We start from the raw sequence: 16,783 nt of genomic DNA, 5'->3' as shown, positions 1-16,783 counted from the left end.
CAGAAAACGGATGATAGGAGCTTCCACGGCCAGCCCTTTCAAAATTTCCCACAATTTAGTATGTGACACGCAATCGAATGCCGAAGACAAGTCGACAAACGTGAGATATAACCGTTCACCTTTAACCCTCGTATACTTTTGCTGAACAATCATTAAATTTAAACATTGTTCAACAGTTCCCATACCCTTCTGGAATCCATACTGTAGGTCGCTCATTATATCATTTTCCTCCGCCCAGTTCTGGAGTCTAGCCAAAATGATTCTACCAAGAATTTTTACAGATGAATCAAGAAGGGAGATTGGCCTATAGCAAGCACAATTTTGTCTATCACCCTTCTTGTAAATCGGCACAATAATCGAGGTAAACCAGGATGGGTTTAAGCCCTTGGCAAGTGTGGCATTAAAAAGCTGTACCACCATGGGGCCCCAGATCTCTTTGTTTGCTTTATATAGATCTGCAGGGATCCCGTCAGGGCCAGCAGCCTTGCCACCCTTCGTTGCTTTCAACCCCGTTATGACTTCCTCCAGGGTTATCACCAGATTCTCCTCCCCCAATCCACCACTAACCATTTTAGGAACATTTGTAGTGTAAGGATCATCTTGGGAGCTATATAAGTTTGAAAAATGTTCCACCCATTCGTCTTCGGTAATCGCCGTCTCTATGCGAGCCTTGTGACTATCAAAGAGGAAGGGAGTATTAACAGCCCTCCAGAAAGCAGATGCATCCTTCGACTGTGCAGCCTCGCACAGGGCTTCTAGGGCCTCCTTTTTTATAGCGTTTTTTCTATTTTTCAGGGCCTCATTATAGGTTTTCCTCAACCCTCTTATTACTGGGCGATCCCGGGGAGACCTGTGGATAGCGTGTTTCAAATCACTTAGTGCCCTTGTACAATCGGTATCAAACCAACTTTTAGTGCGCCTAGTCCTATTTTTTACCTCCACCCACAGGCTTTTTTTGATTTCAAGAGCTATTCTATCAAAATGCTCTAATATCTGGTCACACTGAGACATATCCCCAAGACAAATAGAAAAACTATCTGAACAGACATTCAGCAGCTTTGCAAGAAACATTTCTGGCGTGACCTTGCCCCATTTTAAAGTGTACCCATTTTGCCTTCCCAAAGTCACGTCAGGGGCAGTACGTGAGGTGAGAGTATCTTCACAGTGTTCATAAAAAGGGTTCTCAACCTCTATTAATTGGGGCAAATGATCACTTAGGGGTAGCTCTAGAGTCTCTGACCTATTAATCCTGTGGCTATAACTATTTGATATAAGAATAAAATCAATAGTGGACGAAGCTCCTCTACCAATAAATGTAGGCCCAAAAGAGGTGGGATTCTGAGCTATTTCGTTTGCAAAACCCAGATCGTACATGAACACTAATTCATTAAGTAGGTCACCGATCAAGGAGTGGTCAAAGTGTGTTAGATTAATATCTTGTTCTAACATTAGGCCACAAATCCCCTGTTTTCCCTTTGTACAGAGTGGACAATTAAAATCCCCCCCCCATAAAATTATCATTTCCTTATTGGACTTGTCTATTTCATGTTGTATGTCTTCCCTAAGCATTTTTAAAATATTCGGGATTTCGTCTTTCAGAATGTTATTATAGAAATTTATCAGAACTACATTGAATCCCTTTTTTGAGCTTAGGGTTATTACTTGGTAGTAACTAGATTTAGACATAAAATGTACTTTCTCGTATTTAAGCTGATTAGAGAGAAATGTTATTAAACCTCCCTTCGCACGTCCGTGTTGACCCCCCACAGCCGGGGTAAAAAAGGTTCTACACCCACTTATATACACTGGGTCCGTGGTCCAAGTTTCTTGAAGAGCCACAACGTCCCGCCCATTTAGGATAGTCTCCCAGGATGGATTATTAATCTTGTTCTTTAATCCTGCTACATTCCAAAATAGAAGTGTACAGGATTTCCTTTTCTTATTTTCTTCCGTATTTGCCAGGGGGATCTTACAGGATAACTTTTTACGTGAGGGACTTACTCCTCCGCTATTATCCCCCACCTCTACCTCCCGAGTGCTCAAATGTTACAGGGAGGCTCTTCGGTGTCTCCATAGTTTGTATTTAGGGTCAATTCTAATGGTAAGATAATCTTACATCCCTTCCCTAGGGTGCACTCTTTTAGGTTCCTTTTAGAATCAGTGTCATCTCCTACTCTCAAGATATTTGTCTGGTGGGTATCCTGCTCTTGTCAATCGACATAGTCAAGGCCCGAGAAGGCATCGAATCTATTATAGGTTGGTAGATTATAAACTGGTAGGGCAAAGCCTCTATTCTCCCAAAAATGATTATTATTTCCATAATTCAATCCAGGAGTTGTTGGAACAAAATGCCTTTGATTGAAATTAAATTGTCTCTGAGTTTGGGAAAAAGGAGTCTGACCGTATCCACGTTGTTTTAAGCCGAACCAATTTACGGGGTACCTTACTTTGTCCCTGTCTCTAGGGTTTTGCCCTGGGCAATAAGGATAGAAGTAGCTAAGGTAGTGAGTAGTAATGGAATCGCTATTTCTTGAATCATACCAATCTCCTATATGCCGGACCGCTCTATGATCTTTAAAATTTACAATAATAACATCCCCTTTCTTGTCTTTAGGTCTAGAGCCCACCCAGAATGAACGCCCCACAGTCAGAATTTCTCCGTTAATATGGGCGGGCGGGGGTCTATTATTATGTAACCAGTGTGTCACTTTGTTTCTTAAGGCTCGATGGTCTTCCCTGATGTCCATAGGTAGCTCGGGGACACCCGCCATGACTATTGTATAAGGAGCTGTTTCAGGTGGTAAGTCAACAATTCTCTATGGGTGCCAATTTCTATTGTGAGAATTTGCTGTACCGTTCTCCTTAATAGCCTTATCGTGCGGTATCTCTGCCCTTTCTTCCACAATCAGGTTTTCCCCACCTTGGACGCCTACTTTACTTATGGCTTTAATTTCAGGGTCGTGTTTCTTTTTTAACAAAGGTGATGGTAAAGCTGTTTTTTGGTATCGGACCAGTTGTTTTTACCCCAATGTGTACAGTTTTTGTAGAGGGAGTTGGGCAAGGTGGAACTTGTTTAATGGCTGTCTTCGTTGTAACAGATGGGCCACTAGGTTTTATAGTGTTCACCCCCTTTGCCAGATCAGCTAGTAATAGCGTATTTTCGCCTACTTTTTTATCTAACTGATCAAGTTTAGTGTTACACAAATTTATTTTTTCTAACAGGGGCTGGATTAATGCTTTTACCAAGCTATCAAATTTTACTAGCAGGCCACTCTCACTGGAGGAACAAGAGTGAGTTGTCATTTGAGATACAGTCGGAGAGGTTAGTAAAGTAACCACATCGGTCACTGCTAAAATTGGGCTCCTCTTCTGTAATTTAGCTTCCCGGGTCTTCAAAGGACAACCCCCTCTTTTTTTGGTAATGTTAGTATTAGTGTTAGATGATGACATGTACATTATGTTTGGAGATGATGCTGGAGAGAATCTAGGGGAATTTGATAACCCTTCATCAACATAAGTGCTACACAAACTCGTACGGGGTACTCGCATACTAACAGGAGTATTTAGAATAGAGATCTCAGTAGTAGAATAATCTGATGCTTCCCCTTTTTCCCCCCTGTCTCCTATATTAGATAACCCAATATCTTCCATGCTACTGTGTGTATGGGTTATCATTGGGGCTGTCCCTATATATCCCAAAGAAGAACTTTTGTATGTCGTAGTGACCAATTTAGGGCTCTTTTTAGCTGTATGTACTTTTTGATTTTGCTTCCCCCTTCTTCTTCTTGATTTTGCCTTTTTAAATATTCTCGCTGAACATGTGTGGGATGTAGAATGTTCTTTTTCCACGATATCTGGCCGATCATCAAGTCTTACGGCATGCACCTGTGCTATCGCAGTGACCACTTTCCCAGAGGCAATAGGGGGGTTTTTATGCGTAGGTATATCAATTAACTGTGCCTCATCCTGGATCAAGGAAAGATTCCCGTGACCTAAAGAGGCCCTTCTATCACAATTAATCTGGGTTACTTTCTGAATTAAATAGTTATCCATAGGCCCTTTGTCTAGTTTCTCCTTAGACATCATACTAGCTTAATTTCATGCAGATTCTGAAAAAATACTTAAGATAATTAAAAGCAGCAAAACTACAGGCCTTCAGCGATCAGCGCTCAATACCTAAACTTAGATATGTACAACAAGGGTTCACAGGAAGTACCTGTATGTAGAGTGTCCCTGAAGGACCAGCGTCTAATGCCCAGTCCAGTCTCCTCAGGCTTCTGAGGGCCTCAGAGGGCCCGCTAGCGCGTCTGGGGCTGTCTGTAAATAACGGGAGGGAGGCGAGAAGAGGACCAGCTGTGGCGAGTCTAGGAACGCAGCGCCCGCTGGTCCTCGCAGTCCAGCAGGGGTGAAACGTCCCTCGACGGCTCCTCTCGTCAGGGAGTCCTTGGTGGTAGCAGCCTAGAGCGGCCCCCGCGAAGCGGGGGCCGCGAGGAGTGGGCAGCAAACAGCAAGAAAGCCACGTGGGCGGGAAGCAGCAACAACCACGTCGTCCCACCTTCAGCAGCAGCACCATAGTCATGTCAACATCAAACACAATACCCATGTTTTTAACTTTTAGAGCTCCCCTTGTGCAGGGGCATAGCTTCCATTCGTGCAGCAGATGCAGTGCACTGAAGCCCAGGGGCCTGAGGGGCCCACTGAACCCTGATTATTGCTGTATTTCATAATTCAAACAGCAGCTGAGTGGCCATTTTCTTCCTTGAACTAGGGCCTATGACAGACCGGCTAACTGATTACCCTTGTAGGTTTTCACAAATGACAACCGAGAAGGGGGTAATGACTTAATCCATCCTCCTAAAGTCAGTCCTTAACTGTAGGATGCAGAGGGCGGTAGTGGTCCCTTTGCCCCTTTTCCCTGAAGTGTAAACCATCACGGGCCAGGCCGGTGTCTATACAGAGATGCAAAGCAGCCCATTCACTGGGAGTGAGGCGGTCAGTGTCTCTGTACAGGCACCAGATATTCCAGAATTGCAAAACATGATTTTTGCAGGTTAGGAACCTTTATAGTTAGGGAGAATTTTTTGGGGTGCACATTCTAATGAGTTATGGCAAACTAATGCAGTTTTTGAAATGCAAAGGGTCATTTTCCAGAAGGCCAAGGGTCAGCTTTGGATCACATAGAGTGTGATACAATGAGAGAAGCAGTGCTTTCTGTGAGCCAGTGGTTTCCGGTGCTGGGCACCCACTTAATTGGTTCCGGTGCCCAACACCAGCACTTAATTGTCAGCACCACAGTTATGACAGTCTGCCACATGATGGCGCTGTGGATCTAATTTAGAGATGCACAGAACAATGGTTGTTTATAAATACAATATACATTAAAAAGTACTACTAACTGCCTCCCAAGCCATTTCTTTTGCTATGGGGAGCTGAAATAATCTGAACTGTCGCACCTGCAGGCGAGAGAAATGGGTAGTAGTTTTGGCGGCAATGACAGGGTCGATGGGTGGTGCAAGCTGCAGAGGCATCCCAGTCAGAGCCCTGGCACTTAATATTTTACAAATTAAGCACTAGAGAGAAAAAGTCATATGGTTATTTCAGATACTTCGACGTTGTGTGCAAATGTTTAGGAATAGCTCTGGTGCAAGCACTGTAGCAGCCCCAGGCAAAATTATATTTTGTGCTCTTGGCACCACCATTCCAAGGAACAAGTTGATTGTTTAGACCAACGTTTCCCAAACTGTGGGTCGGTCGCTAAGCCGATATTTGGGGAGTCACAAGGTCCAAGCAATAAGTAAAGATGCCTTCAAATTCTGCATTTATCTTGTCACATTCACTGAGCTTAAAAAGACAGTGGCCAAATGCCAGGCTATGTCTTTTGACAAATTGTTGCTTTTTCTTAACATGGGGATTGTTGTTTGCTAACTCCTTTCACTTTGCAGTCAGAGAAAGAACAGTAAAGTGAATTGTGTGGCAATCTTGCTAGGGGCACAGGGACAGTGAAAGAAAAGGCTGTAGGATGTAATTTTGTGTATCAAAAACAAAATGTAAATATCTTTAAATTATGTGTACACATTCAACAGTTAGAAAAGCAAGCATAAAGCAAAATGTGATGGAAGCAAAGATTTTAATAAGATCAAAACATATCAAGACACTTTCCTTGGTGATGCACACATGATAAATATGCACAGAAACCCAATTCCCATAAATAATCACTTGTGTGCAATATAGTTTAATCAGTAAAACTTTATGTCTGTGCAAATTTTGTGTCAATTTCAATGGAAAAAAAATGCTGTCTGTAAATGACAGTGCGTTACCACGCGATGCTGTAGTTACATTTTTAAAAAATCACACGCCTCATGTCTATTAAAGCTACGTAGGTCACAAAAGTTTGTTGATCTAATAACTGGATTGTGGTTTTAAAAAGTTTGGGAAGCCCTGGTTTAGACCATGTGTGTCTTTCTGATGTCTTCCAGTGGTGATGTCATATGGCCAGTCATGTTTAAGTCATGTGACCAGCTCTCCATACTCACTTGGGCTCCTCCATTGGTCTCCATTCCACAGAGTGGTACAGTTTCTGCACATTCTTGATCCACTCCTTTAGAACAGCCGTGGTGTTATCAACGTTGTGATCAGTTGCTGCCCTGAAACCAACAAATGACTCTATTAATGCACGACAAAAGGGGTGCTCTGGTAACGTGCGGCTTCTTATTCAGAGACTCAACAAAGGCCCCACTCAGCATGTAGTGAGATTTAAAATTATGGTACCCTTTTTCAGACTCAGTTCTAACAGCATCATGAACCACTTGTTATTGGCTCCATAAAATATGTAGCTCACAAAGCCAATCGAATTATGACATACAGGATGACCAAATGATGTGGCAGGGTAAATTACATTCTGTGCCAAGAAAATGCAAGTTGTGTGCAGACTACATCGTCATTCTGTGGGAGTATTAGTTTGCTATTTTGCCACTTTAACACACATTAGTACTATCTGTCCAAAGGTTTCTCCTTATAAGTACTATGTTAATGCTTAAATACAGCAATCAGCAACCGAAAGGTGACCGGCTACTCTTTGAAAGCAATCTGATGCAGTGCAGAGCACCATGCGTGGCACTTTCTTTAGTAGTTTTGATCTATTTGCAATAAAACAAGTCTATTTTATCGACATTGTAAATTAAGGAGCAAATAGTGGATAATGCGGTAAGCGTGGTAAATCTTTAATTATGTGGAAAACGATGTAGCTGCAGAATTGTATAATTGAGAGGAAGAGACACACACTGAGTACAAGGCCAGATTGGCTGTAGCGGGCATCGAGCATTTCATGTGATGCTGGAAGGGTGAGGGCTGGTTTTGCACTGGTGGGGGTCAGTTATGTTACTGGGGGCCGGTTCTGCTGCAATAACGCCCCCCTGTGACAAAAGCAGCAGTGCTTCACACTTGCACTCTTCCGCTCGCGCACCTCCCCCTCTCACCCCCCCCCCCCGGTTCGACAAAATTGCCAGGGCTCCTTTGGGTTCCCAGTCCAGCCCTGACTGAGTTCCCACCTCTGCTGCTTCTTTTTATAAATTTAACAGGTCTCCCGCTCACACAAATTACCTTTGTAAATAATTCACCAAAGACAACTACAAAATTTCTATCCTCACTGTGAAAACTGACATAAATACAATATCATAAATATTAATGCTCGGGTCCCTTGCAGGCCATTGACGGGAAACGGCCACTACAACGCGGCCGTTTCCACGGAAACATTAACCACGCATGCATTACAACGCATGCGTGGTTACCACGAAAGCCTTTACCACGCATACCATTACTACGAGGTACGTACTAAAGGCATGTGTGGTAAAGGGTAACAAAAAAAAGGGGGACTTGGGGGGGTCACCCCCCCATAAAATGAAACTCACCTCAAAAAACGTCAAGATGTGCAGGCAAACGGCGTCCTTTAAGAGGAAACGGAAAGAAACTTCCGCTTCCTCTTAACGACGTACGACGTCACCACGGAAGTATTAGAGGAAAAGGCTAAGCGAAGAAAAAACATTCCGTTGTAACGCATGCGTGGTAAAGGCATGCGTTGCAACGGAATTCGTTGTAAGATACTGGTCTGTCAATTCGCCATTGACAGACCAGTATGAATAGACTGCTCAAGGCTCACAGACAGCATCAATCGTGACTTTAGGCTTAAACATCTGCCTCGTTGCTTTAAATCTCCTGTCGCCTAGGCACAATTCAGTACCAGCAATTGATGGCCATAGCTATTGTGGACCTGAGCCTCTGGAACCAATCTGAAGACCGAAATACGTCATCCACTTTACAGTAATCAGAAAATTATTCTTGTCATTGAGCCAAAGCAGAGTCAGGCGGTACCAGACACTGAGGGGCGTGTTTATGACTTTGTGCCGCAGCACAGCAAGTCACCTGCTGTGCTGCGCTGCGTCACAGAGAAAGGGCAGAAATGCACCGTATTTATCCCAATATGATGCATTCCTGTCCTTTCCCCAGCGTTGGTGCACAATGGGCTGCCTAGTGCCAAAGCATAAACCCTTGCACCATTGTGCAAGGGTGCCTCCATTGCATGCAGGATTGTTTTTGAGCAGGAAAGGGACCTTATGGCACAAAAACAATCCTGAGATGCATATCCATCTCTCTATGTGTGCTTCAGAATGCAGCACACACAGGAAGAGGAAGTAACAAGCAGAAATAAATATAATTCTCCGTGTTACGCCACCCCTAAGAAGGCGTATTTTTCCGGTCATTCCCAGGTCTAACAGGCCTACCAGTTCTGGTAAATCTTGGAATGCGTCAAAAACCATGCCCGCTGCGTGGGAATACTCACACAATGCCCGTGGACAGAGTAACGCAACAGAGTGATTTGCACTGCGTTGCACTACTCCAGATTTATGAAGTCACGCAGGGCCATGGGAAGTGGCCTTGTGTGGCTTCATAAATCACATTTTGGACTTGCGTTGCTCTTGCACCACGTTGTATGGTGCAAGAGCGATACAACTCCTCTTGTAAATATTTCCCCTGAATCTGTGCTTAATAAGTAAAAATATAAGCAAAGGGACCCAGAGGTTTTCTTAGGAGCCCTTTGCCACTGAATGTCAAAGTTTCAGAATACACAGGCTGTCTAGTCTGGATTTCACATCAAGCCTCTTTCTTCCACTTCCTGTTTCTTTATCTCACTCATTTTCATCATTGCTCTTTCCCCTATTCCCTATCATTTTCTCCCACCTTCTTTCTCTATCACTCTTCGTCAAAGTCAGATGATTAAAAATATGCCCTGGTCTTCAAAAATGAGTGCGGGTGACAACCATCTGCAGCACCCAGCACAAATTAAACACTGCACTAAATTCTTCTGTGAAGCATTACTTGCACAAAAAACTTCATTTCATCCACAGTAAATTAATAAAGAAAATTGTACACAGCATACTCATCAATGGTTTGTCTCTTGCCTTTTCAGGTGCTATTACGACCCAACTGGATCACGTTCATCTTGATTGGGTCTCATCAACCATGGCTGCAAAAGTTCTATTGTGGTCTTACCAAGGCCTCCCTGCCGGGCCATTGATTTTGATTATAATTATTTGGCTCTATTCACTCCCATGTGCTTGCTTCTTATTCAGTTACTGGCCTTACCCTTCTTGTGTTTGTCCATCCCATTGAGCATAGACTATTGATCATCCTTTTGATTGGCTCACATATATGCTTCTACAACTCACTTTTTAGGGAACTACTTTTTTTCATTTTGGTGAAGTGCACTCCGTGTTGCTCTTGCCCTCATTTTCTGCTCGGTCTCTCATGTGCTTCTCTCCCACCAATCCCCCTCCCCCACCACCCCCATACGCTCATGCTTTGTGGAGCTCTCTCCCTTCCATGCTTCTCCCTCACCCACACGTTGCTGTCTGACTCGTGTGCCATTTTCCCCTCCTCCAGACTTTATATTTTACTCACCACCCACTACCCTTTGTTCCCCCACCTACTCCTCCATTGCCCCCACCCCACTGTCCTTTTTAAAAATATATATGTATGCGTATTTGTATTTTTCTGAGGGACAGGCAGTAAATTGCTGCCAGCCCCTCTCTGCCTTAAAGAAAAGAACTTTCTCGCTAGTTACATTTAATTCTTTTTTTTATTTACCAATCCGTCACAGATCAACAAATGAAAAAAAAAATGCCCTCCATCATTTTGTAGACATGCTTGCGTGGTGGTGCATGCATGCTCGTGGCTGATTATGCAGTCACGTGCTTGCATCATCATGTATGCGTGTGCCTACGAAACGATGCAGCAGCAGGTGCACCAAGCTCGTTCTTGCGCTTTTTATTTTGTCTGAAGCTGCGCACAACAGCAAAAAAAATGTTTTGTGCCAATGCTGTACAACAGTGTTTCCCAAACTGTGTTCCGCGGACCCCCAGGGGTCCGTGACACATTCCCAGGGGGTCCTCAGGCAGCAGTTTTAAAAGCACTGCAAAGTTCCTTGTATAATTAGCAGTTTTCAAGCAACAATAAAAGTGTCAATATAACACCAGAGATTAATATACCTGCTGGAGAGAGATTTTGTCCAGCAGCAGCTTTGAGTTATATAATGCAGTACTGAGGGTTAATATACCTACTGCAAAGAACGTGTACCATGCATTTTAAAAAACAGTATTTTATGTGCATAGGACAGTGGGTTACTGCTTTTGTCACAGAGATTATTTTGTTACTGTGTAGTTCATAAGTGACAAACGAAATCAAGCACAGTAATCTATAAACTGTCCTCAAAGAGCTGCTTGCAAACTGGATGGTACAAGTTAGTAACTTCTGTTTTTTCCCAGTCTTTCATTATCCTGATGCTGCAAAAAAGGTTTTTTGGGGTAGAATTAAATTTTATTGTTAAAGTCAATGCTAAGCACTGTGTTATATATTCTGAAACCTGAGGTTTTGCTTCTCCAGACCCAGGACTCTTTAAAAATGCCTACTAGTATTCATGACATGTGAATCCTACACCTTGTAGTCCCCTTTGCCTTATGTAACATTTTCTATACACCGATTTAAAAGTATGATTCATATGCGTGTGATATAAAGTTATCTGACATCCTACATGAGAGATGCTATAAAGCAAATGAAGTACATATGACAGAGGGCCTATGGAAAGATGAAAGGCACTGTTGGAGGGTGATAATAAGGGAATCATTGGAGAACTCCAACAAAGATTGTTGTATCCTGGTGCATAGTGAGGTCAATGCACCATTGTTTCCAAAATGTTCTTGGGGGAGAGACTCCCAAAGTCCCTTTTGTAGTGGTCAGGCTCACTCGCTGCAACTGGTGTTCACCTTATGGGGACTGGTCTGAAATCATTTGCCAGGGCTGCTTTGGGTTTCCAGTCTGGCCCTAGCAGGAGCCTCGTACTGCGAAATAAAACCAACCATTTAAAAGTTAGCCACAGAGATGCAGCGCCAACCTTCCCATTAAAAGTTTTCGTTTTTTGCAAATTCTTTCAATATAAAATACTGAAATCCTTCGTAATTTGAGTATTTATTTTGTGTGCACATGTGTTTTTTTAATTACTGTTTTAATGTTTGAAATTTAAATCATACAAATTGCTTGGGGGTCCCTGGCTTCCAGTGGTGACTCAATGGGGGTCCTCAGGAGTCAAAAGTTTGGGAACCTCTGCTGTACAACATTGGGGAAACTGCCTTGACAAAGCCACAAGTGCGAAAACTGCGAGACCTATTGGCTTTGCCAATGTTTGTTAATGTTGAAAGACTAAAGGACTGATTTGGCCTGGCAGGTTTACGCATGGAACTCTCAGACTCAAGGGTCTCAATCTACTGAGATATCGCAGCATAATGAAACTGTTACTTTTGTTTGAGTCCAGACTGCAGGATATTTTGGAAACGTGGTCTAGTCAATCGTTAATCTTCCTTGTCTACACTTTCTCATCAATGTTGTATTTAATGTAACCACAAGGTGGCAATGTTGGGCTTATTTTCTCGGTCTCCGCAGAAATGACACAGTGAGGCTAAAACAGATCTTGTGTCAAAAGGTTTAATTTTGTAATTTGTTCAATTGTTTATGTAACGTGTAGACTAGATGCCATATTTGTAACTCAGAAGGCAACGCACGGCAGTCACCTATCTCATTACACCGATCCCCTCACATCGCATTACTTCAGTCTCCTCAAATCACATTACATCTGTATCCCGCGGTACATTCGTAACACCTGTAACCTGACATCTACCACTTCCCACCTTATTAAGGTACAGATATCATAATGGTCCTAACAGCGATGCTGTGAATTACAAAGTGTATACTATCGGATTAAGGTATTTCCATCATGACAAATTGATCAAGCATAAGGGGAAGAGAGAGAAAATACAACAAAGAAAGAAAAATGTGTGCAAACAATTCAGATTGTATTTAGACATTCGTAGTATATACATATATTTTATAATACAATGGTTGCTCCATTGTGTGCAAAGAAGGTGCTCAAAGAGATGCTCGTGTAAAAGTGATGGAAGATGAATAAAACTCATATACAGTAAAAATCCAGTAAAATCAACTGTGCTCTAAGGCCACTGCAGCGAGAATGTCAGTTAGATGACTAAACTCAAATCCATCAAAAAGAGGTGGCTGTCCTGCTCAATGCACTGCCTCTGTGTAGAAATTTATATTCCATCCAATCCAGCCTAAAGAAGTAGGTTGTCGACGTTTCGACCCGAAGGTGGGAGGTGCAGTTCGAACCGTAACTGGGGTCTTCATCAGGACAGACAAGAAAGGATGGGGTTATGCAACGTCCTTTCTCAGCATGGACTGACAACTTGCATAGGGAGGCAAGGGTTCTTCGTCTGGAGGGAAAACTCATCTGAATTCTGGATATACATTCAATGGACTGCTCGAGTGCGGCCTTAAGTTAGGATTTCTTACGAGTTCAGCGCCAGAATGCAGAATTAATCTGTTCATTTCAGGGTGGGAGAGCCCCTTCTGTGAGTATCAGCAAGTGGGCTCTGGAGAGATACAAAGTTTCACTGTCTCCCACCTTATTGCATCAATCGCTTGACATGTCATTGAAACGGCCACCTTAGAAATCCTTGCATCATTCACCTCACAGATCCATACAGCATTCACCTCACATTTCCATTCACCACACTCCTCACATCTCATTGCAAAAGCCAGCTCACACACACTGACCTCCCTTTCCTTACATTTCATTAGAGACGCTTCTCACTTCATTGCCTCAATCTGTTGCAGAGCCCTCGCACCGTTGTTATACATACACAACTCACAACGTGTGCCTGTGCCCTCCTACGGGGCCGAAATACAGGAACCTCAGTTTCCCATGTTGAGGGAAATCTATTTTACAGGAAACTCGTCTGTCCCCTTATCTTCCTCCCATTGTATTTGCCACAAGTAGCTAGGATTAAACTAGTGAGCAATAGACTTATGCTCGAACGTTATAATTACCTAAACCACAGGAGAAAAGGAAGCATAGAAATGCTGAAACCTACAATTGCAGTTCATTTGCAGTTGAGTTCGGAAACCCCTCAAGTCATTATGTTTTTTTTAGTGCTAGGGCCCGATGAGTACGCTCTCTATTAGTCCAATTTAGGGCAGATACAATTAAATATATGCTCTGCTTCCCGTTAGGTTTTCAGAGTAGCCTCGAACTCACTTTGTGTCCATGCAATGGTACATCAGGGCAACCCGTGTTACATTGTTATCTTTTTTTGTCGTTTTTATAGAATTTTTTTACTAAAATGTTTTTAGCTCCTTTTATGAAGTCTAGTAATCTGAGGCACTGTATCCAGGCTTATCATTTCCTACAGAATCGGGAAACATCCTTTACGACGCAACTTTTATCACACAGTGCCTTTACAACGCAGGTTTTTCAACGCAAGTCATTACAACGAATTGGGCTGGGGGCGCTCTAGGATAGGTAATAGTTTGATTTACTATCCAACACCTTCCCTACTATCCACGGGGACTGGAGTTGGAATAGTAAATTAAACTATTCACTATCCAGCACTCCCCAACGCAAGTCGTTGTAACGACTTGCGTTGAAAAACCTGCGTTGTAAAGGCAAGCGTAGTAAAAGCATGCGTTTTAACAACGTACATCCTACAGAATCTATCCGATAAGGAGACGAGTTTGTACGTAAGTTCTTTGTTAAGGGCTGCTGTTCGTTCACGAGGTACAATACATCCAGAATAATGCCTTTTAGCAGTAACATTTTATCTTCCTATGTTTACATCTGTAATGACTGCATGCAGTTATTTATGTACATATGCATGCTCACTGAAAGGGCATATGTGAAATTGAACTGTACTGTACGATCTCTTTTTAATGATATTTGCACTTTTATGGCTGCTCCGCAAGCAAATAAAGTTTGTTTTAACTTTTGAATTTGACCTCAATCACATCACATCTCATTACATCGGAAAACTCATATCTCATTGTATCATTTATCTCGCATCTCATCACGGGGCACATCTCATGTAATTGCTACGTTCACCTCAAATTCATTCAATAATTAACGTCCCTTTTATTGCATCAGTCAACTCACATCTCATGGTAAACGTTACCACACGCCTCTTTTCATCAATCACCTTATATCTAATTGCGTCAGACACCTCATATCTCATAACATAATTTGCCTCACATCATATCTCATCCTTTCAAATCTCATTACACATTTTTTAAGTTTACGACATCTCATTACTTCATAATGTCACATCTCATTACATTAGACGCCCACTTACATCATTACATCAGTCACCTTACATCTCTTTCTTGATTGGTCTAGGCCTCCCTCTCTTTAGCCCGTCTACAGTGCTTACGGCCTCTTCATAGTGTGGCCTCTAGCCAGTGCTTATTCCCCAGAGGCCTTGGGTATTACAACAGTTGGGACCACTCCAATTTAGGAGAACCCAGTTTGCTGACTTGTGATCTTAAATACACAAAGAATCCAAGTCAGAATCCCAAAATAAACATCGTGCCCTAAATAAAGTTTACAAAAATATCGCCCCATTGGAGTTAATAGTAGAAAATCTACACCCAACGGGATGCTGTTTTAGTAAACTGTACTTAGGACACAATACTTACGTCAGATGATATTAAGGTATAGGTAGTCACGAAAGAGGAGCAGAGGGGATGTAGTCTCAGAGCACTTCTCTCAATTAACATAGATACTCCATGAATACTCCAGGAAACTCCAATAAGCAGCATAGTTAGCCTGCCTAATTAAGGCAGATGTGTGAGACTGGCTAAAGTTAGTGAGTGGTGTGCCCTACTTTTTAGGGTGTAAAGCCCTCACCCACCCTGGCTTGGCATGCTTCATCACAGGGCACGCTCCTCACTCATCTCAGTTAGGCATGGGTGAGCTCAATAGAATGGGTGAGGGAGCACTTCATGTTGAGATGGTGTGAAAAGTGTGGACACCTCTGCTCTTACCCTATTACTGTGAAGGACATGAGAGATTAAAGCCAAGCGAAAAAAGTGTAAAGTTACCCAGAGATAGGCAATAGACTTGATTGAAGTCTCCTCATGGCATGTCTAAAAACATCAAAAAGATTGGAGTAAGAATTGTAATCCTGTGCATCAGGCCGACATGTTTCAGCCCACTCAATCACGCCTTGAAGGGGCCTGCGCCGTTTGCCAGGAGCAGAAATTCCCTCGATGAATCTGTCTGTCTGTGGTACTTAGATATCGTTCCTGTGACTGGTCTGTGCAAAAGTGATGTGAAAATATTCAAGAAATATACAAAACTATGTAGTCACAAATGAAAGTGGGAGGGTATTCTTTCTGCATCCAATAACATTTTCCAAAACGGAGCATCTACTACTCAGGACTGGAGGAACGAGTTACCATGTGTTCATATTAGAGCTCCATTTTGGAGATCAAACCTTCATCGCACCTACAGTATACTTTACCATACAGCCTTGTCAATAATATACAGACAATTTTGTTGTATATGATATTCGGGCACAGCCGCTCAAAGGGACTTCTTTCGCGTCGATCACTACCATACCAATGCCTGATCAGGATGGATAAATGCAGTGCCTGAATGCCCAATGCTATGGAACTGGGGTATCCCCTTGCACCCCTGGGGGGTTTCTTATATCCTAATCCCACACAGAAGTTCTGAAAGGGAGTGCACCAGTGATGACAGCTGTTCCCCTCTGCCCCACTGTGTATAATAACATACCAGGCAGGATTCTTCCTTGTTGCGGGCTGAGTACTAATCCCAGATAACAGCATCTCAAGTTTGCTTGTTGCTACTTCATAGGTGGCACCTTGAGGCCGTCCTCCTGGTTTCCTGCCAATCAAGTGAGTCTTGATCTGGTTCCACAGTTGCAAATACTCTTCTTCCCACGCGTCACTGTATGTAGTGTTCTCATGCTTCTGTCAGTGCAAAGGACACATGATGTCCACCCACATAAATTGGAACCCCATCACTCATATAGTTCATCAGTATGACAAACAATGATCTATACGTCTTGGGCTAGTGTGACCCTGTGCCACTGACGTAGTAAGTAACCTACAGGTGGATAGATGTGTCAGGACACACAGTTGCTTTGCCTCAGATTGTGGAGCCCTGAAAGTGGCTATGGGCAGAAATGCAGGCTCAAATACGCAACATGTATAACTCTTCACAATATAATGGAGATAATATTCTGGCTAAATTTCAGAAGCGCTAATTTGATAAAAAATATATAATAATAAGTAAGTGCAGGGCTAAAAAGTGTGCTTGGGGCCCGCTGACAGTGCTGCCGCACGTCGGCGCTGTATAATACCAAGGCTT

General features: G+C 42.9%; 1 protein-coding gene across 1 annotated transcript in view; it reads right to left on the bottom strand.

The window, feature by feature from the left end:
• The window catches only part of COLGALT2 (collagen beta(1-O)galactosyltransferase 2), a 230,533-nt gene that overhangs the window by 108,824 nt on the left and 104,926 nt on the right, over nt 1-16,783 (bottom strand). Inside the window, exon 2 of the mRNA XM_078659220.1 lies at nt 6,534-6,644. Coding sequence (XP_078515346.1) covers nt 6,534-6,644 — 111 coding nt within the window. The remainder of the gene's footprint in view (nt 1-6,533; nt 6,645-16,783) is intronic.

Source organism: Lissotriton helveticus, chromosome 1_1 (genome assembly GCF_964261635.1).
Source record: "Lissotriton helveticus chromosome 1_1, aLisHel1.1, whole genome shotgun sequence".
In the NCBI taxonomy this organism is placed as follows: domain Eukaryota; kingdom Metazoa; phylum Chordata; class Amphibia; order Caudata; family Salamandridae; genus Lissotriton; species Lissotriton helveticus.
Note: the sequence above shows the minus strand (reverse complement) of the source record. Positions and strands in the feature narration are given on the sequence as shown.